This window comes from Chiloscyllium punctatum, chromosome 10 (assembly GCF_047496795.1).
Source record: "Chiloscyllium punctatum isolate Juve2018m chromosome 10, sChiPun1.3, whole genome shotgun sequence".
Lineage (NCBI taxonomy): Eukaryota > Metazoa > Chordata > Chondrichthyes > Orectolobiformes > Hemiscylliidae > Chiloscyllium > Chiloscyllium punctatum.
In genome coordinates, this window is record NC_092748.1 from 42,129,778 (window position 1) to 42,153,223 (window position 23,446).

Here is a 23,446-nt window from a genome sequence, read left to right on the forward strand (position 1 = left end):
TTTTCTTAAAAAGGATTACATAAAATGTTATTTTTTACTTGCTCTTTCTCAATCAGATCTTTCTTTTGTTTTCTATTTATCATTTTATATCAAACCCATACTTCCTAGTTTAGACTCTGTGTGTCTCAGTCATGATCTTCAATCTAAGTGATTGAAGAAATAAAATGTGCATTCCCGAACATACACACACCAGAGATCTCCTGTACAGAGTCCAAGCTGAAAAGGATTTCTAGAAATCAAAAACTGCAATTAAGAAGCCTAAGATAGCTCTAGACAGCTGTAACCAAAATGAATGTAACCATTTTGTTTTACTGCTAACGAGAAAATCGAAGCCATATATCATGCTTCTATTCTGCAGCATAATTGTGAATTATACGAAAATCCTTCAGAATGACAAATTACTTTTAAATAAAGTGTCCCACAAAACACAAGAAAAAGCCAAATTGGAAATTTACAGCTGCAGAGGTCACGTAAAATATACTTTGTCTATAAACTTTAGTATAGCAATATGTTGTAACATTGTTGCACAATAACTAGATTTCCATTTTTTGCATCATAGGTGGTTACATTCCTCTTTGGTAATGCATGAGATATAGAAGCATTCGGTTCATTGAATGACAGACTAGATTCAATGACAGCCTCAACTCCACTTTCCTGACTCATCCCTGTATTCCCTGATTGTTTGAAAAGCTGTCTACTACGGCCTTGAGTATGCTTAATAAATAGCCTGTGCAGTAAAGAATTCCATGAATTCACTACTCTCAGGAAATGGTTCCTCACGTGTCTTAAACAAACAAACTATTATTCTGAGATTATGCCTCTGGTCCTAGAATCTCCCACACTGAAAAACAACCTTTCAACATCTACCCAGTCAAGCCCCCTTCAATCTTACATGTCGAAATAAGATCTCCTCTCATTCTTCTAAATTCCAATGAATACAAGACGCAACCAAGTCAACCTCTCTTCATAAGAAAATCCCTCCATACCTGGATCAGCCTCGTGAACCTTCTCTAGGCTGCCTCCAATGCCGGTTATGATAAGAGGAAGTTGATGTCTGAGCAGAGCCGCAGACTGAATTATTATTACACAGGAGGGTTCATTCAGGATTCGTGCTGTGAGCATATCCAAAATTACTGCCTGCAGTATTTCACGATCAGGAAACAAAGCTTGGAATACAATTTATTTTGCAGAGAGACAAATTTTGTGGTAGAATACAAACTAAAGTTATAAAAAAAAACACTCCAACCAAAAACTCGGAAAGGCCCACGAGCCCATCCAAATCACTCCCACCACAGTTCATATACAATGCTTCCTACTCTAGATCTTTGGACCATCTTATACATATCCAAAGGGTAATTTTTGCACAGATAATCCAAGTTTCTGACCTTCTCATTATCAAATGGACAATTTTCTTGCCTATTACTCATACATAGAAACTATTAATACATTACAAAATGAAGATTGTATTGCCTCTGACCCCTGCTTATGTCACAGGCATGTTTTTTTCCAGCAAAATCATTAAAGATTATTACTTAATCTGGAACACCAATCTGTGAAAGAATCCTGTCATTCTTCTCTGAACCTATCATTGCCCTTTAGATAAAAGTATTCCAAGTGCAATTACAAGTACAAGCTAAGCAAGATTGACAATTTTCTTCAAAGAACTTCATTAATGTCAAACGTGAGATCATGTTTTTAAACTAACATTGTTGACATTGGCTCAAATTGTCTTTAAACTAAGAGAATAAACACCAGTAATGGGACTATTCATTCTTTTTCCCAACCAAAGTAACAACAGTTACAGAAGTTGAAGACTTTTGTCAAATACAAGCCTGTCAAAGAAACATGATTTTACATTCTGGTATTACAGGACGGCAAAATAGCCTGCATAAGAACAGCAAAGTAAATTAGGCCTGCTCTGCATATTCCAAACAGTTCCAATTCTAAACAGTATTAACATATGTAAACATAGACATGGATTACCACAGTGCATCAAACAGAATAGGAATTTAAAGCTTGGCTGCTAAGATTTACTATTAGCATGATGCTGATATTCATAGTAGAAATGGAATTCTGCCCAGTGAGTGCAAGGCTCTGGAAAGCGTCTCTTTTAGCTACCCAAACATGAACTGCCAGAAGCACAAGTTTACAACTAGAGTCAGTCCAGATAAACGAACCTCTGACTTTTGTTTTTTTTTGGAGTAAATTTCTTAACATTCCACTCCTTGACCAGTGAATGCTGAGAGATTCAAGATCTCCTTAATTTAGAAGTCTGCCAGTCTGCTATCTTATGTACAATTACTACCAGCATTAGTTTCTGATCATTTCTAAACCTTCATTTTGTGCATTGGATTCAGGTTATTCAAGTTTTGTATTCAATATGCATTAGAAGAGGGCCCAGTCTCTTAGATAGATGGTAATATTGAGAAGCATTTTAATATTAAGGCTATACTGTCATTGCTTTGTAGTTTTTGTAGAAACAAAAAACAAAAACATGTGCAATGCTATACAGCAGCTTTACATTGAATTAACTGGAAAATTGCACTCTCATACCAAGATGTGAGATGTACAGTTATATATTCAGAGAATTAAAAGATATCCTGCCTCACACAAAGCATATTCTATCATGACCGTGCATTAGCTCCCTATTCTACAATCCATCAAGCTTAAAATCTGTGTCTGCAAACTTGCTCAATAGTCTTATCCACCTTACTTCTGCAGCCTGTTTAAGCTGTCTGTCCTTTTCCATGTCTTCCAACCTGTACATTATTGCTAGTATACTTCCTGTTATCCCTTTCTTCCACTATTGATGGCACATCCTTCAGCCACTTTGTCCCTACCTTCTGCCACTCTCTTTATAAACCTTACAATGTTGAGAGACTCAATTTTTTCTTCAGGGTTTGACATCCATTTCCGTAGCTTCTTCCCCTATCTGTATAGTACTTTGGGTCATTGTAACATTAAACAAATCATGTAAACAAAAGGTGGTTATCTGTAGCAGTTATAAAATGGTAAGTAGTCGTATGAATTTTGGTTAAATTGTAGCTGCAATGGTCCAAGATGTTTTATATATGTATATGCTGAAGGAAGAAATGCTTGAGTCTGTTGTTTTGGTACAGTTCATTTTGGTGCCCACAGGAACTGATATAGAAGCTGTTGGTATAGTTGTGGAATGATCACTGCACAGTTTTAGAAGTCATAAAATAACAATTACCCATGTGTATAAACACTTTGGATAGAGTAGACATTAGTGACTGTCATTTTAAACACCAACTCATCTACTTGGATTTTGTTCTTTGAATTAACCACAGTTTATGACAATTACATCTTCAGTTAGAGGGGTATTCTTTATACATGGTAAACTGTGACATTTTAATTGCATATGTAACCTTTGCCCCAGTTGTACTCACAGGATTTCTGATTTTATCAATTTGTATCACACCCATGTTCTTTGGGTGAGCCCCAACATTATCAGTTAATGTGCACAGAGTCCACTTTCAGCACATTTACACTTTGAAAAAACAGTCATAGTCATATACATTAGTAACACAGTTAATTACATTAGTAAAAGGGCAGTGAATTTGAAGAATGCGATTTTCCACTTATTCAAAATACACAAAAGCAATTTCCACTTCATGTTTGGCCCATTTTGAGCACTGGCAACATATGTTTATTGAATTGTTCTTTTCTTCAGACACTATGCTTCAGCATATTTGCTTCACTGTGCTACTCAGAAACCAGTGTGCATATTACATGAATGTTTGAACCTTCCTGACATTACTTTAACTTGTAATTGAGTTACAATAACAATCAGCACACATCACTCATGCCTTCAATTAATAAAAAGGGCTTTTAGGAATAGGAAATCTTAACACAAGGTACTGAATCATGCATTACCTCTGTTTTTATTCTCTTGGGAGACGAGTCATCTTGTTCTGCACATCTAGACCTGCAGTTAAATACACAAGCAGCTTTTAAAAAAATCTAACAATGCGAGTGTGAAATGTCAGGTAAAAGGAAAAAAATCCAATACAAATTTCTAGAGTTTAAAAATAAAACCCTCACCTGGAGGTTTTATAGCTGTACTTATAGGTTACCTCACGGGAAACTTGTCGAGCTAACGTAAATAGTTCATCTCTCCGAGTGAGCAATGCATTATCCTTTGTACAGAGTTGAGCAGCTGCTTCATTAACAGTTAACTGTAAGCAAATGTCAAATTATGAGTTGCAGAGTTATTTTAATGGATCACTTCGTTGAAAAGTGAGTTGCGTACTCATACTGAGCAGAAAGATTTAAATCCCCAGTCTATAATGAGTCAGTGGGTCTCAGCTGGGGCTGTGGTAAAGGGCTACTACAACATCAATAACTGATTTCAACATACCTGATGTGCAATGTTTGAGAAAAATGATTATATTTATTTTTTAACCACTGAAATCGGCAAATGGGACAGGGAAAAGAATCACCACAGCCCCCTTTTTCAATTGCTATCTATTTCCCCTTTGACCTGAGAACATGCTGGGCTAAACTGCAAAGAGCTTTTTGGGCAATTTGTCAGCAAAACTCAATTCTAAAGTCTCAATAAATCTACTGGATTAAATAACGGCATCGATTGTATGGCCAAATAAGATTTCAATTACATTCAAGGTAAGGAAGGATGGGTAGCAAGAAAAATGCTGAAAGAAGCAACATCTTTTTTAAAAGAAAGCCTTTTAACACAGTGTTCAAGAAAAAAAACTCACCTTTTTGTTTAGATAAATGAATTAAAATAAAAGCAAACAACACAACACTAAACATACAGCGACAAACTCCCATAACATGACAGCTAAACATTATGGCTGTTAAAATGCGTCAACAGACCTGACAGCATCTGTGGAGAAAGAAACAAAGTTAACATTTCAGATGAAAGGTTACCAGCCTGAAGTGTTAACACTGCTTCTCTCTCCACCGAAGCTGCCAGACCTGCTAAATACTTTCAGCACTTTCTGTTTTAACCCAACTTCAATTGTGTTTCCATAGCAAGGTGGCACAATGGTTAACAGGAGAGTCTTTTTCTGTCAGCATACATGTATAAATGATTTAAAAGGTCTTTTGGCATAATTGATGCGTCTCTCCCACTGGGCCAGAAGATCTGGGTTCAAGTCCTATTTACCCTTGGGGTGTGGTATAACATATCTGAGCACAATGATTAAAAATACTTGTCTTTCATGCAAGTGCAGCAAGTAGGATTCCAAGGTTGGGATTTATCTATATTATTGGGCAACAAACATGTGGTGTGCCTACATTTGTTCATATTTTGTTTATATACACTAAAATGTTGGCTTGACTAATGAGAGGAGAGGGTCAAGAACTAGGAGTTCTTCAAAGTGTAATGTATTTGAAATAGATTGAATACTTTATGAAGCACAAATTTTTAAGTTTTACACAAGTCTAATAAATAAATGCAATAGCTATTTGTTATAACTGATTATAACTATTTCACGTAATAACCTTCATAAAGACAACTGCCTAGATTTTGCAGATTAATAACAAGAGTTTAAATGATCGTTGCTGTTGAGTAAAGGAGTTAATGATTTTGCTACTTGCAGCAAGGAAAAGATACCATATGATTTTCAAATCATTGCAAGTTACTGGTCAATTTGAATTCTCCCTTATTAACTTTGCAAAACTAGTATCTTGCCCTCAACCTCTCAGAGTTTCATGAAATTATTAAATTTGTGTTTTAACTGACAATTAATTCCACATAAAGGCTAGCAGTACTTCCTAACAGAGGAATCAACTCTTTGTTCCCAAAAGGAAATTTAGTCAACTGTGAAGTTTCATTTCTACAGATTTTTGTTTTTCTTATTTGAACCCGGGTCTCTGGCGCTGTGAGGCAGAAGTGCTAACCACTGTACCACCATGCTGCCCACTATTGATCCTATTGATCCTATAGACTATTGGTCCTATTGTTCAATGTCCAGGTTCCTGTTCTACTCTTTAAGCTATTAGCATCCAGCAACTTATAGGGCACACAATTTTCGAGTTGAAAGGTGAATAATGAGTAGAAATGTGCTCCCTCCAGTAAAATCTGGGCAATGATGAAAAATGGCTTGCTTAGAAACTGTTCAAAGATAATTAAGATTTATTTAGAAAACAAAAGTTCTTAAACATTTTAGAAATGTTTTCTTCTAGATTTAACCTACTGATAAATTTGCAAAAGTAGAAGACATTTCTTGATCTATTATAATTTCTAATCTTTTTAAAATGTGATTGATTAACACATTTAAAGAAACCAAACACTCAGAAACAATGAAATCTTGACCCATGAAGTACTTAAGTTACAAAATACTGATATCCAAAACTTTAGGCAAATTAGTGGGGTTTTGTCAAAACTGTGACTTTCTTACGTCATTAATTTGTAGGGTGTACTAAATCTTGTTAGGGCACAAGTTAACTGAGAATCTATGCAGTTAGCCAAGATTATTTTTATTGTTAATTTCTCAGCCCAACTTTTACTGGAACGTAAGCAGAGAACATTAATGACTAAACTACTTGCTTTGCACATTCTTGTAACAGATCTGAGTACCCAAGGCAGACAACACTCCCACCCACTATGAACATATGCATGAAGATCTGTCATTTCTGAACTAGGGCGGGGAACTGAAATTCTGCCCACCTTTGAATACAGAAGTACATGACTTGTCTGATTTTTGTGGCGAAACACCAACATTAAAGAAATATTGGTCTTTACCTGTTTTAGTAAAGGATTGCAGAATGAAAAATGCTGTAAAGAGAACTTGATAAAAGAATGTAGCATGAGATAGAGAAAATTCTGTACCTCGTGAAGGGTCAGATGCTTTCCATCTTTCCTTTTGGAATCAAATCGACCATATATCGCACTATATTTCCGGATTTCTTCTTCTTTGTGAGGGTCACCATCAGGCATGTCAAAGATGTGACTAATCATTTTTGCTAACTTCTTATTGGTTTTTAAAAATTCTTTCACTTCATTTCGGTCTGCTTTTGGAATGCCTTGAATCAGACGCTCAACAGATTCTGTAATTGCAATGACTGCAGCAGCATCAAGAGTTTCACCGTTCTCTTTTGGTGAAGATGGGGAGGCAGGATCTGCAGGAGAAAGACTCTGTTCACTTTCAGTATTGGAATGGCCTTGCCAGAATCGTGGTTCACTACATACTTGCAGTGGTGAATTCACTGCCATGACAGACTTGTTAGGTCCTACCCCCTGACCACACATCACAGACAAGCATTTTGGAAACTTCATAGGAGGTTCCCGAAGGTTACTATTTCTTTCATGACTGTTAACATTTGATCCAGGAAAAGCAGCTGAGCCCTCAGCTATTTTATACAGTGGGATGCTGCTGACAGGAAGTGTATTCAGTGGTTGATTGAAGACAGAAGGATTTGTCACCCAGTCTCTCAAAGCTTTTTGGAGTCTTCTAACATGAAGAGGTTTGCTAGCCATACCAACCAGGGCCATGATTTCCAGGAATTCCTCCTCCCCTGCTTCACAGAGCTGCTGCACATCATCTCCTCCTTGCTGAATGAATGCATCATAATAAGACAAGAGGTTTGCTCGTTGTAGAATGCGATAAAGTTGCAATTCACCAAGGGTCCTTGGTAAAGAAGTTGCCATGTCAAAAGACAACACCTGTATTTTAAAAGAAATAATAAATTAATTGAGGTTGAAAACCTTTTACGGAAAACATCAGACTTCAGTTGTTTACACAGTGAATTCTAAATACATTCATACCACACTCCACCTCTGCTATCTGTAGGTGGCATGATACAGGCTCCTCTTGTTTGCAGAATAGACGTTCTCCAACATTTACAGCCTGATGACATGCCACAGTATTATGCTATATTCTGATACAAATGTATCATGGGACTACCAAGTGCTAACTAAAATACATACACTGTTAAAATTTATCATTGCTCTTTATTTAAAGCTAACCTACACAATATATTGAGATGCAAATGATTTTTTTTAATATAAAGACATATCAAAAGTATATTATATTATAATAAAATATAAAAATAAAGAAATGATAAGATTCCATCTAAGTGGAAACAATAAGCACTCCCAGAACAAAAACTATCATATTTTGTATTATTCTCATTATAACAATATTTGTGATGACAATATTGGCTGCAGTATTGAACAAGGCACTGCAAACAAAGCACATTTATCACAGAAAGTCATCAATTCAACATGTTTCAGCATTTGGGGCACTTCAACCGTACATAGTAATTCAAAATCCAGTCACTGTAAATTAATGGAATTTCAATCATTGGTGTCCTTTATTTATACAAAAAAAATTTGAATGCTGTTAGCAAAATAAATGGTGTTGGTAACTCTAAGATCTCAGTAAGTTCTGAACTGGCTACAGCAATTCTAAAGTGATATGTTATGCAGACCAAACATGACAATGGGCACCCATTAAGCAAAGTTAAGCAGTAATAAAACTTGCATTTAAAAAAATCCATCAGGCTTATTATGAAGCAAGTTATTGAGGTAGGAAAAATATTAATTTTCTTCTGTGTCACCAAAAACATCAAATTGTATAGTCAACTCAATCAAGCACGTCATAAAGGATAGTAAACAGACCATTCAGCCCCTCAAGTCTTGTGTTATCATCATTGTCACTATTTAAACTCCAGACAGCAATTGAAATGGGTAGCAAAACTAATCTGTTAATTTATTCATAAACTGTGGGAAGAGGCACAATTACACTTTTACTAAAAAAGAACAATAGACAAAAATGTTATTTATATTGTATCTATTTATAAAATTCCTTCTTGTACATGAGAAACAACAAGGCACAGATCATCAAGTCATCTCAGGCTTCTTCTACCAGGATTACAAACTCCTTACCATCTTCCACTCAGATCTCATCAGATTAAAACTGATCATTCTAATGCAGCAAACATATTCACCTAAGTAACTACATTAAGCAACATAAGGATACGCACTAAACATTCAATATGAGATGCCAGACAACTGGAGTTCACATGAATAATGTATCCAAAAAACCATTGCAGCTGAAGTGATATATTCTCAAAATGCACTAATTTATCCTTATTCTCGTTGAGATTCAGACAGAATATATATAATATATATATATCTCCAATAGAAGAGGTTAGCACCTTTTAAAAACAAACTGATCTGTAGAGTGTAAAAAGTTGCAAGACAAAGTATAAACTTCTCATTCGAAGTTTATATAAAATACAGTTAACAATAGCAGTCCATTGCAAATTCTAAGACATTAAACTGGTAAGGTTCTTATTCTGCAATAATTATTGACGACATGTCAGTATACAAGGACCAATGTGGCCAGAAGCTCAAAGCTTAATACCCAAATCAAGGACTTGATGGCCAAGGAAGTACATACATAACAGCCAAACTGGTTAATTATCAATCTCCAAATCTTTCCATCACACACCAGTGGTAGGCAGTAAGAGTGGAAAATATTCCGGATCAACCATGTGATAGAACATCACTTCCATCAGCTCAAAATTGCAACAAGCATGTAGCACTGCACATTGCCATAGTAGGTCAGGTTGAGTTCATATCCGCAGTTAATCGGTCCTAAGATTTCCTATTTTATAGAGATGCTGAGTTTTACTCAGTCAAAAGGATCACAAGGATCCAACCAAACAATTGCAGATATCAAACCTATAGAGTTTCAGCAACTTATAACGTTTTCAAATCTTTGATGGGTAACAAACTCAAACATGCACCTGGACAACTTATACAGCATGAACATGTTTGAACATTGCTTTAGCAGCATTAAGCAGCCAACAAAACTGGACATGGCTTCTAGGTTGTCCTGCATATGTAATTCAGTTCCTTGTTCTAATGATAAATGAAATGGAACAGATTTCTTATAATAAATTCCAAAATTAATGCCAAGTGTCACACTCCTATCCACTATTGAACACATGTCAGTATATTACCATAATTTTATTCTATTACTTGTTCTTTCCTACCTCTGCAACCTTCACTTCATATTATCTTGACTGATGTCACTTCTTCTTTGACACTGGTGAAAAAGCTTTAATGTACCAGTGATCATAGTTTAATGATGAGGACTAAGATGAGGAGCGATATCTTCACCCTGACAGTGGAATTCTTTACCACAGGAAACAGTTGAGACCAAACCATTGAATGCATTCAAAGAGTTAGATATAGTCCTTAGGATAAAAAAAATCAGAGTCTTTGGGTAGGATTGAAAGCAGGACAGGGTACTGAATTGGATAATCAGTTATAATTATATTGAATAGAGGACAAGCTTGAAGGGATAAAGGGCCTACTCCTGCTCTTATTTTCTATGTGTCTATGACTCAAGACAAAGTACAGCCTTCAGGAAGCATGGCTTTAAAGGATGGAGATAATGGAGAACTTTGGGAAGACAATAGGCTTGATTTTATGCAAAGTTAAAAATGAAGCATTAATACCAGTTATGCATAAATACTAAGTGCAATTAACAGTACCATTATTTTGATTACAAAATCTGGCCCAGGATTTTAAAATGTCTACCAAATTTATGCCCTATTTCTATATTACAATTTGACTTTATACTGATAGAATTGTTATTCATTTCAGTTAGTTTCTCATGATTGAATGCACTGACAATTGGTGTTTAAAGGCGAAAGTGAGGACTGCAGATGCTGGAGACTAGAGTTGAAAGAGTGGTGCAGGAAAAGCACAGCAGGTCAGGCAGCATCTAAGGAGCAGGAGAATCGACGTTTCGGGTAAAAGCCCTTCATCAGGAATCAGGAATTGTGTTTAAACCTCATTAATTATGTAAATAATGGAAAAATATTAGGTTTTAGAAAAAAAAATCCAATTATGAAAATTTTGCTTTCTAGCACCAACTAAGCATGTTCTTACATTTCCAAATATAAAATATTTTAGTTTAGCTGAAGATTAACCTTTTTGTGCATAACCTTGTGTCATAGCTATTTGTCCATTCATGGTGGGATCTGTAGGAATCGATGGTAAGGAAACAAAAATAAAGGAGTCTGTCAGGCAGACAGCAATAGAGCATGCCATTTCATGACTTTTTTTTAAAAACCAAAAAAACTCTGCTAATTACCCTAAGGAAGGTGGTGGCAAGCCATTTGCTTGATACCAGAGTAGCTTGTGAGGTCATTGCAGAGAGCAGTTAAGAATCAACCACACTGTGCTGTGGGTGGTGGGAAGGATAAGGAGGCGGGTGTTTAGCTAAAGATGCCAAGTGGATTGGATAATGTAAAGAAACCATGGATTGCATGAATTCACCATGTCGTGAATAAGAACATCTTTAAAAATACAGCTAAAAACAAAGTAGAAAACAGCGCTATCAAGCATATAAAAATATAATCATGATTAATGTGGATGAATATTTAACAGAAAGCACTTAAAAGGAAAGTAAATGTAAAGTTTAATTAAAGAATTATAGAATTAACCATTAAAAGTGAAGTATTTCTTAATGGGAAGTTTATGTTTGAATCTTTTGTCAGTTCATAGGAGAGAAGAACAATTCCTTGGACTTGCTGTAAAACTAAATTCCGGTAACTTCTATGATAAACAATTCAATTTATAAATTACTCTGCATAATTCCATGTGATGATAGCATCAATGACAAAAACAGCCTTGATTGTTTTGAACTATGAACAATGTAATTTACGAGCAGGGACAATTCCAGCTCAGGAGATTTTTCTTAAACGGAGCTCAAGGCACAGGAAGACACATGATTGAGGTGCCACCACACAGCCATTGCAAAAATAATACATTTAATTATAAAATGTCATATCCAGATAAGCACAATTGTGTAAAAAAGTGACAAGTAGGTTTTCTGGATAGGAATTTTTCAGACTATTTGTAATAGTTAAAATCTTAGATATTATTCAGCACAACTTGTTGTTACAAAAGCATTTGCATTTTTGGTGTTAGATACATGTTTTATAATTATTTTAAAGTTTATTTCATCAATGAAAACATGAGGCATTTAGTATCAAAAAGAAGGACTTATCCTAAATGAAAAAGTGAAACAGCTGCAGATGCTGGAAATCAGAAATAAAAACAGAAATTGCTGGAAAAGCTCAGCAAGTCTGGCAGCATCTGTGGAGAGAAGGCAGAGTTAACATTTTGGGTCCAGTGACCCTTCTTCAGAACAGAGTTCTTTCCACCAAGAACTTATCTTTCTCTCCACAGGACCTATTTGTTGGAAATATAATCATAAGAATTAACTGCGAGAGACAGAGGTTACATCTACTGTTATCAGTTTGAGATATTTATGCCAGAGCTGAACAGCAAGTACAATGCTCAATATTAAGCTGTATCTTGAGAACACTGCAATATCGAACTGTTAAATTTTCCTTAATTTTCTAGGTCATAAGCTGGAAACTCAATAGGCTCAGACCAAAAAAAGCAGCAAAAATGCAGATTAGCTGATACATAATAACGTTACTGATTCAGAGTTTGCTATTATAAAAATATAGAACAAAGTGTACCACCTTTTATTTAAACATGAATAATAAAACAAAGTTGATGCTTTCTGCACCTAGTTCATTTTGTTCAAACTGTTCAGATATCATGAGATTATAATTGGACCTACTACGACCAGTAAGTAATGGCAACTTTAATGGCTTACTGTTATGTCTGTAGCAGACTCTCAATAAAATATTAGTCAGTTAGTCATTTAGATATTTTTCTGAGCTGGTTTGCATCTCCCCTCTCCCCTGAAACATGACAGCTCACTTTAAGCCTGTCCTCACCCAAAATTCAGTCACCCACATTTCAGCAGGGCTGACTGGATAGCAAGGAGTGGAAATATGTTGATTTCACCTCCCTTGCCCAGGGACATTAAAGGCTGATAAAATACGCCTACCTCCAGTCTCCAGCTGACTCAGCACCAACGTTTAAACCGAGATCCTTCTGGACTGCATGGTGCACTTCCCTGTTCAGCCATCAGGTACAAGGTAACTTTACTGGCATATCGGAGTGACTTGAGCTTCTGTTTCAGTTCAACTGGAGCTGTCCACTCCCATCCCACTTTCCACAGAGAGAGAAAGAGAGACTTTCACCCAAGTATGGTTGCCATTCTCTACGCTCAGAAGAGTGTATGTAAATCGTGCAAGCTTACTTTTCTTCTGCCAATTTAGTTGGAGGGTCAGCCTCATCACGGCAACTTGTGCCACAATATTTGTAATACAGTTAAAAGTTGGTGGGAATTAATTGTCGAATTGGATACAAGTTAACCAACGTGAGGTTTCAGGCTACTGAACAATTGAAGAGACGAATGAATCAAACTTCTTCGGCACTAAGACTTGACACAGCGCCCGCCCACACACACACACAAACACACAGAGACAGTGGTCACTGCATCTCTGAGTCCCAAGCTGGACCTGTCTGACAAAAATAACTGGGCAGTGTCTTCGGTCACCGTTTCGGGCATCAGCCTCTCCCGCACTTTCTGAAGTCTAATTATTTTCTAACCCACTTCAAACGAACAAGATGAAATTGAAAGGAGCATTCCAGATAGATTTCTTGAAACATCCTCTTATCAAACATTAAACCTCACACCATCAAGAGGTGGGATTTGGAACATCAAGTAACTGTTCTGGTTTTGTGAAGAGTTATTGAAGAAAACTAACTATGGAGAGAGAAATAGGTGTGACATTATGTGGTTTTACAATAGCAAAGCAACTACTTTTAAACAAGTTGAGCGTACTACCGAATGCATCTATCTCCAAGACAAAGTGTTAACTTGCACTCATGCAGTATTTGGCAAATAAAATGTTTCAATTAAACATGATCCAGCCGATTCTTCCACCAAATTCTTTTTCCTCTCTCTCTCCATCGCACTACTGCAGCTTTCACGCCTACTTGAATCCATAGTATTGGAGCTCTTTGGGAATCACCCACACAAATACGAAATCCACCCTCTCCTTCCGGTATAAAGGACCGCACAAGCCGGGATTTGAAAGCAAAAAAAAGTAAATATTTTAAACACTCCCACCTCCCCTCCAGCGAAATGAGAGAGAAAAAACAAAGAAACACACATCACCCAAACTGTCGGCGTACGCTAACAATATCTTCTGTATTTTAGTCCAAGTGACAGAAAGAGCCCCATGTGCAGTGAGTTTGCTGCAGAAATGACGGCGGTACATACCTGGTGCAGTGTACGCTGCCGGCCTTCCTGAGCTTGTCTTCTGTCTCTATGTGTGTTATCTGGAATCCAGTGAGAACTTTCTCTCTTTCCCTGTGCGTGTGTCTCTGTCCCAGTCAGGAGAAGGGCTGCCTCAGTCTGACCACACCAATCCTCCCGGCGTAGGGGGTGGAGTGGGGTGTGTATGTGTGGGGGGGGAGGGAGGAGGGAAGGGGGGTGGACTGTGTGTGTTGTGTGTGTCTGTGAGAGAGAGGGAGGCGGGGGAGACAACTCCTGGCCCGGACTCTTACAGACGCATTTGAACAGCAGCCCGCCTCTCCTGCCTTAGCAGCAGCAGCAGCAGCCCAGATGTACAACTTGAGTCCGGGGCTCTCGGTGCTGTGTTTGGATATCTATTCCCCTTCACTGTCTCTTTTTTTTTGCTCTCAACTTTGCAGTGTGTGTGTGTGTGTGTGTGTGTGTCAGCCTCCTCCCCCTCCGTCTTCTATGGGATATTCCGGTCTTGCTCATACTCACTCCCACACGGCCAGCGTGACGCAGATCCTGGCGTGGGAGGACGCGGGCCGTGGGAGGCTGGTGGAAGGAATACCAAACATAACTAGTGGAGCGACAAAATGCAGTGAAGTCAGCTTCTTACCAGCTGAACATTAGCTGCAGGGACTGCTTATCACTTCTATTTATAAGCCTGCTTTTCCGTGAAAGTCAATGTATATATATATATACAGTATATACACACACACACACTCCTCTTCGTCGAGCCGTGTTTTTCTCACGGTCGATCTGCTAACAGTGTACATGTGGTAACACCTCGCACTCAGAGCAAGGAGTAATCTCCAGAGATTTTTGGGGGGAGGGGAGGCGAGGTCCCCTAGTGATCGACTGACTAAAATGTACAGTTGTGCGCGTCTTCATTCTGTAGTTCCTTCTGCAGAGGCGACTTTGAAACAGATGTCCATGTAACATGCCACGTTTGTATTGATAAACACCCAGAGGAATCACACAGCTGCAGACGATGGGACCCTTTGAAATGTTTCCGGAGTTAAATTCGCCTTATATTGAAAATGCCACAAACCGAGTTTTCATAAGTGCTTCATTGGAATTCTGCAAATCATCCATCCCCAATTTATTTCGATACAAAATTATAGAAGATAAAACTGGCAATGTCCAAACGAATGTTGTCGCACAGTCCAGAAGCAAAAGAACGCATTTCTGTCATTCCAGCCGCTTGTCAGTCTCATGCTAGTGATCCTAGCTCTTTTTATTGCCTTTTTTTTGCTATTTAACATATGACAGGTGAAGAACATATCAGAGAAAGTAGTGCTACAATGAAAAAGTCTTCATTTTCATAGCACCGTGGAAAACCACCTCCTCTCTGTACAGGACTCCACGGTCTTTTAAAAGTTTGTTTTATAAATAAAGAGTTGAAGCAAACTTGGCAAGCTCTGCAGCTGAAAACAGTGAGCCATAAATTACTGCCAGCAATAACATTTATTGAATATCTTGGTAAATACTTCTGAGCACTGTTTTAGATCTACTTGTGACATTACTGAGCAGTGAATTTGAGTTGACTTTGGATTTTAAAAATTACATTTGTTTATGATAATTTAAATGTTGATTATGAAATCATGGTCCCTATTACAATGTCAATTCATGCACCACCAAAAGCTATCTTTCTGTTAATCTAAATCTCTGGTTACCAGTACAACTGAATGGTATTGTAGACAGTGTAGATAATAGTCTATCAATATCCCATTATAATTTATTATGTGAATAGGCAAAACGTGGCAGATGGAGTTCAATGTAAGCAAATGCAAGGTTCTCCATTTTGGACTGAAAAGGGATAGAATAGGGGTACTTCCTTGATTGTATGAAATTAAATACAGTCAATGTCCAAAGAGACTTGAGGATTTAGGTGCATGGATCTTTAAAACATCAGGAACAAATGCAGAACATAATCAAGAAACAAGGATGTAGAAGTTATGCTGCAGCCATACAAAACCCTGTTTGGTCTCACTTGGAATACTGTGAGCAGATTGGTGGGGCTAGATCTTAGGAAAAATATATTGGCATTGGACGAAGTACAATGGAGGTTTACCAGAATGATAACTGCACTCCAGGGATTGTTATGAGGAGCGATTATACAAATTATGCCTATTTCTCTAGAATTCAGACAGTAAAGGAGTGATCTAATCAAAGTTTTCAAAATATTATCAGGAAAAGACAGGATAGATAAAGATAAACTATTTCTATTGATGTGGGTTTCTGGAACTAGCAGTGTAGACTGATAATTAGGGTCAGACCATTCAGGGGAGATGTTAGGAACACTTTTACTCACAGTGGATGGTACATGTTTGGGCCTCTTCCACAAATGGCAGTGAATGCATGAACAGTTGTTAATTTTAAATCCTAGATGGATAAATGTTTGTTAAGTAAAAGTATTAAGGCTTTATGGGCCAAAAGGAAGTATATGGAGTTAGGCTACATAGCAACCATAATCTCATTGAATGGTGGATCAGGCTCAAGGGGCTGAATGAACTAATCTTGTTTCTATGTTCCTGCCTTTTCCAGCTCATGTGGATGAACTTACTAAATTTAATACAAGTTTTTGAAAATAGAAATGGAGTAAATAATTACATTAAGAAGAGATTCTGTCAGGATCTGATGGTTTCAACCTAAATATATTAAATAAGTAAGGAAATAGTGGATACTTTCATGATAAAGTTTCAAAACTCTCTTGATTTTGGAATTGTACCTGTGATTTAGAAAGTTATTATTACCATTCTGTTATTTAAAGAGGATTGAATGAATAAACAAGCACATTGTAGGCCTATTAGTTTAGTATTTGTTGTGGAGAAGAATCTATTATTTGGACAGAGTGACTAAGCACTTGGAGAATTATGAACTGGTCAGAGATACAGTATTGATTTGTAAAGTATGAGTTATGTCTCATGACCCTATTGAAACTAATGTGGTAAATAAGTCAATGGCTATGGATATGACTCATATAAACTTCCAGAAGCTGCTTGATATATATATCCATATAAAAGACTGCTACAACTGAGTAGAATAGAATAGAAAGCAATCTGTACCTGTATAGGGAATGGGTTAGATGGTAGGAGGCTCTAGGAATCATGAACATGTAGTAAAATTGGCAAATTTCACTAGTGGTGTACTAGATCTGTCCTGTGCCCTTAGCTTTTCACAATGTACTCTAGCAGAGACCGGCAAAATATTTGCAATCAAAATATGATCCTTATTGCAACAGTAGGTCTTTGAATACAGAATTTTAAAAATTATAATAAAGTTTGCCATTCACATCTTCACCATTCATGAATTAATTTATGTATACAAAGCCAAATTTCCAATGCAAGTCCAATGTACATTTCTCTGCAACTTTCAGAAAAAATCACAAAAAATGAAAAATTCCTAAATGATTACAACAAAACTGAGATACAGAAGATGTCCATTATGTACTGCAGTGTACTTCCTGCATTAGAAAATACACATCTTCTTCCGTGTTGCTTCCTGGAGTATTTGTAAATGGGTGTTCATTGTTGTCATGATCATTGCATTCTGTTGGAGAAGCTTATAATAAAGATACATGTGGTAAGTTTTATACATTTCCTATTTTAGTGAACATCTTTTCCAGTAATATGTTTATATGTTTTAAAAACATTATTTTGCATTCCAATGAACAAATGAAAAAAAAATTTAAAAACACAACAATTAGGACTAGGAGCAGGGCCCTTGTGCTTGCTCTACTATTCAATCTGATTGTGGCCTCAACTCTACTTTCTTATCTGTTCCCCATTTTCCTTAACTCCTTCATTTATCAAATCTATCCAAATCAACTTTGATTGTATTCAATGATCCAAACTAATCTTCTCAGCTTCAAATGGATGAACTCATATAGTTGGTGGGCGACACGGTAGCACAGTGGTTAGCACTGCTGCCTCAGCGCCAGAGACCCGGTTCAATTCCCGCCTCAGGTGACTGACTATGTGGAGTTTGCATGTTCTCCCCGTGTCTGCGTGGGTTTCCTCCCACAGTCCAAAGATGTGCAGGTCAGGTGAATTGGCCATGCTAAATTGCCCTTAGTGTTAGGTAAAGGGTAAATGTAGGGGTATGGGTGGGTTGCGCTTCGGCGGGTCGGTGTGAACTTGTTGGGCCGAAGTGCCTGTTTCCATCTAATCTAATTCCCTAGTTCTAGACTCCTCTTTAAAAGGAAACAACATCTCTGCATTGACCCTGTCAAGTTCATTCTGGATCCAATATATTTCAGTAAGTGTACATCTCATTCTTCTCAGCTTCAGTGAGTATAAGCCCAACCTACTGAACCTATCATAAGATAAACACTTCATTCCAGGAATCAGTTGAATGAACTTCCTCTAGACTGCAGAATTTCTTCAGTAAAGAAATCAAAATCTACACAGAACTCCAGATCTTGTCTAAGTAAGACCAATCGGCAGCAACACTTGCTTATTCTTATACTTGATTTCCCTTGAAATAGATGCCAACAGTCAGTTTTCCTTCTTAGTCACTCTAGAATCAGCATACAAACATTAATGTATTAGATCACTATGTACCCTAGAATTCTGCAGTCTGTCTCTGTTCAAATAATATACTGCTTTTCTATTCATGCCAAAGTGAGCAAGCTCATATTTTCCCACAATATACTCAATCTGCTAATTTTTTGACCATTCATTTTACTTATCCCCAGTGAGTGGTCAGTTAGATACAGAATTGACTTAGTCATAGAAGATAGTAGGAAGTTGTGGAGGGGTTATTTCTGATTGGAGGTCTGCGACCAGTGGCATTCCAAGAGGATCATTTTTGTGACCTCTATTTATAATCTATAACGGATTTGGAAGAAAATGCAGGTGGTCTGATTAGTAAATTTGCAGAAGACACAAAAACTGATGGAGTTGTAGACAGTGAGGACAGTTACCAAAGGATGCAATAGGATATATATTAGTTGAACATTTGGGCAGAGAAGTTACAGAAAAAGTTTAATCCAGAAAAGTGTGAGGTAATGCATTAAGGGAGGTCAAATGCAAGAGGAAAGTATACAGTGAATGGCAGAACTCTGAGGAGCATCTTGGGATACAAGTCCATAGCTCCTTGAAAGTGGCAACAGAATTCGATAAGGTGTTAAAGAAGGCATGCAGTATCCTTGTCTTCATTAGTCAGGGCATTGAGTATAAATGTTGGCAAGGCATGTTGCAGCTGTATAAAACTTTAATTAGGCCTCATTTGGAGTACTGTTTGCAGTTCTGGTCACTGCATGATAGGAAGGACGTGGAGTCTTGGAGTGGGTGCAATAGATATTTGCTAAGTTGTTGCGTGGAATGGAATATATTAGGTATAAGGAGAGGTTGGATAAATTTGCATTGTTTTACTAGCATCAGTGACTGAGGGGTGGCCGAATAGAAGTATATAAAATTATGTGAGGCATAGAGGATGGACAGTTGGAGTCTTTTTCCAAGGATGGAAATGTCACTCACTAGAGGGCATTGGTTTAAAGTGAGTGGGGTGGTGGGGGGGGGGAGTGTTTAAAGAAGATTTGTAAGGCAAGTGTTTTACACCTTGGTAGCTGCCAGTGAGGTGGTAGAAGCAGTTATTCTAGTAGTGTTTAAGAGACATTTGGACACACATGACCAGGCAAGGAATAGAGGGATACAGACCATGTGTAGGCAGATAGGGTTTGTTAAGAATGGCATCGTGGTCGGTGGAGACCTCATTGAAGTGACTGTTCTTGTGTTGTACTGCTCTATGTTCTATCTGAATCTGTTTGTAGAATTTTATATACCCTCTTGACAACTTACTTTCCTACCAATCTTTGTGTCATCAGTAAATTCAGCTATTATATGATTGGTCCTTTTAATCAAAGCCTTGATTTGGATTTAAGTAGTTGAAGCCTGTAGATGTTGTTTACTTGGACTTTAGTAACGCCTTTGACAAGGTTCTGCATGGTAAACTAATTAGTAAGGTTAGATCACATGGAATTCAGAGTGAGCTTGTCAATTGGATACAAAATTGGCTTAATAACAGGAGTTATAGTGTTGGTGGAGGGTTTGTTTTTCAAACTGGAGGCCTGTTACCAGTAGTGTTTCATAGGGATTGGTGTTGGGTCCACTTTTGTTTATCATTTATATAAATGATTTAGATGAGAATATAAAAAGCATGGTTAGTAAGTTTGTGGATAATATCAAAATTGATGTTTTAGTGGACAGTGAAGAAGGTTATCTAAGATTACAAAGAGATCTTGGACAATTGGGTCAATAGGCTGAGAGTGGCAGATGGAGTTTAATTTGGATAAATGCAAGATATTGTATTTTTGGAAAACAAACAATGGCAGACCTTATACAATTAAAAGTAGGGCCTTGGGTACTGTTGTAGAACAGAGAGACTGAGGGATTCAGGTACATATGTTACCTCATGCTAATACGTTGAAGTCTGGAAAACCCATTAATGTACCTTGCTGTTACTTCCTTAATTATTAACCATTATTAATTCCTTATTTTCACCCTCTAAGTGAACATTGGAAAGACGTTGTGAAACATGAAAGGGTTCAGAAACGATTTACAAGGATGTTGCCAGGGTTGGAAAATTTGAGCTATGGGGAGAGGCTAAACAGGCTAGGGCTGTTTTCCCTGGAGCATTGGAGGTTGAGGGGTGACCTTATAGAGGTTTACAAAATCACAAGGGGCATGGATAGGATAAATAGACAAAGTCTTTTCCCTGGGGTTGGGGAGTCCAGACAAGAGGGCATAGGTTTAGGGTGAGAGGGGAAAGATAGAAAAGAAACCTAGCATGTATGAAATGAGCTGCCAGAGAAAGTAGTGGAGGCTAATAAAATTGCAACATTTAAAAGGCATCTGGATTTGTAAATGAATAGAAAGAGTTTGGAGGGATATGGGCTGGGTACTGGCAAGTGGGACTAGATTGGGTTGGAATATCTGGTCGGCATGGACGAGCTGTACATCTCTATGACTCCATGACTCTACTTGCTTAAGTTACTCTTCTCATTTTTAAACACTTGTAGAAACTCTTACTGTTTATAAATTTTTTTTTCACGCTTTAATTTCTCTCTTTTTATCATTTTAGCCATTCTTTACTGTGTTCTAAAATCTGTCCAATCTTTTGATCTGTCACTAACTTCCATAGTATTATATGCCTTTGTTTCAATTTGATATTATCCTTAACTTCCTTAGTGAATGACAGATGGTGCCTCCTTCTCAAAGACTTTTTCCTTCTCAATGAAATGTATCATTACTGAAATTTAAGGACTATTTTCTTAAAAGTCTATCAGTGTTTCTTTGCTGTCCTGCCTTTTAACCTATTTTCCTAATTCATTTATGCAAACTCTGTCCTTGTGTCCTTGTGACTGTCCTTATTTGAGTTAAAAACACTAGTTTTAGACCCACACATATCACCCACAAGCTGAATGTGAACTTCTCTCAGGTTATGATCAGTTTTGGCTTGAGGCTCCTTTACAATGAGATCATGAATTAATCCAGTCTCCTTGCATTTGAGCATTTCTGAAATAACTCCCTCGTTGTTTGATCCTGGAATGTACTACTTCAAGATATTGCAGCCATGTCTCTGAAATGGCAGTATGACCGTGCATACATGTTTCTGTCTGTGCTGATTGTTTCCCTGAAATCTGCCTATTATAATTTCAATATCTAACAAATCAAAGAAAATAACTTTCTAACTACCAATATTGTGCCTTATCAAAATCCTGGTTTAAAGTTCCAGTTTACAAGCAACATTATAAATGCTTTTTACCTCAAGACTAAGTTTGTGTGGTGTTATATCTCTTGGAGTTAGATAATGTGGAAATAATGGAGGCTTTTCACTGTTAAAATCTTCTTTATCTGTAGAATGTATGCTGATGCGTTATTTTATTGCACTTGGCAGCTTTTCTAAAACGTTTTCATTTAAATCTGGTTAATATTTATTTTTAATATAATGTGTTTAAAATAATCAGTCATATCAACCAATTGTTCCAGCCATTTCACTATACCTAACCAACTTCATTACCTCAACCACCCCTAATACCATCCACCCCATGTCATTCTTTATATAAGAAATGGAGAAATGGCAGAGAAGTTAAGTAAGTACTGCATCTCTCTTAACAGAAGAAAAACATGAAGTCTCCCTGAAATAACTAAGATTCAAGACTCCAGTGAGAGTGTGGAACTGAAATAATCTGGTATAAATAAAAAAGCCATACTGTAGAAGTTAATGGGACAGAAAGTTGATAAATTCTAGGGACATGATAACCTTCACTGTAAAGTGTTGAAATAGATGGCTTTCAACATATTATGGATAAATTGATAACCAGCTTTCAAAAGTCTATTGATTTTGTAATGGTACCTTGCAATAGTACCACTGAAAGGTAAGATTTGAAACGTAATACATTTTGAAGAAAGGAAAAAGAGACAGAGACAGGAAACAGGGAACTAAGACCCATCAGATGGACATCAATAGTAGGGAAAATACTTGAATCATTATAAAGGTTGGATACTTAGAAAATAGGTTGGGCAGCGTCAATAGAGATTTATGTCAATCTCATGTTTGACAAACCTGATACAGCTTTTTGAGGGTATAATTAGTAGAGTCAATAAGGGGGAAACTAGTGGATATAGTTTGTTTGGATTTTCAGAAGGATTTTGAAACAGTTCTGCATAGAAGATTAAACAAAATTAAAGTGCATAGGATGGCAGTAATATACAAGCAGATTAAGGTTGGTTAGGCAGAAAGCAGAGTTGAGGAATAAATGGGTAATTCTCAGATTGGCACGCTGTAATCAAAGGGCACTACATGTAAAAGAAGCAAGAAAGGCCAAATCACTTTGCTTTCACAATCTATATTTGGATGTGATGGTCAATTGTAATATTTTCAAGTTTGCGGATGATACGAATTTTGGTGGGAATGTGAATTGTAAGGAGGATGCAAAAAAAAGTCTTCAAGGAGATTTAGACAGGCTAAGTGAGTAGGCAGGCAAGTGGCAGATGAAATTCATTCCCACCAGATTCCAAGCAAGGTTCCCAGATACATTATGGTTTTAGATGAGATACCCTAAATTGTTAACTCTCTGGTGAAGAGGGATGAACTGGGTCCCCGTGTTATTCAACTGCTGTTTCTTTTGGTCGCCCTGAAATTACAGATAGTAGTTTAATACAATTCTGCTACTACTGATGGCTCAAAGCAGCTCACAGATGCCCAGTTTGAAGTCACCAGATTTGTTCGAAGTCTATTCTATTTAGCACAGTTTTAGTGCC

At 37.2% G+C, this 23,446-nt stretch overlaps 1 protein-coding gene across 2 annotated transcripts in view; it reads right to left on the reverse strand.

The window, feature by feature from the left end:
- nab1b (NGFI-A binding protein 1b (EGR1 binding protein 1)) overlaps positions 1 to 14,657 on the reverse strand; it is a 38,786-nt gene extending 24,129 nt beyond the window's left edge. The window contains exons 1-4 of one of the 2 annotated variants that reach the window (XM_072578979.1): positions 14,160 to 14,657; positions 6,818 to 7,651; positions 4,066 to 4,199; positions 3,898 to 3,949 (exon numbers count right to left, since the gene is read on the reverse strand). In XM_072578979.1, the coding sequence (XP_072435080.1) occupies positions 3,898 to 3,949; positions 4,066 to 4,199; positions 6,818 to 7,636 (1,005 nt within the window). In that variant the 5' untranslated portion in view covers positions 7,637 to 7,651; positions 14,160 to 14,657. Of the gene's footprint in view, positions 1 to 3,897; positions 3,950 to 4,065; positions 4,200 to 6,817; positions 7,652 to 12,875; positions 13,011 to 14,159 lie in introns of those variants that run through there. The other variant, XM_072578980.1, reaches the window with a different exon arrangement.
- Positions 14,658 to 23,446: the final 8,789 nt, after the last annotated feature.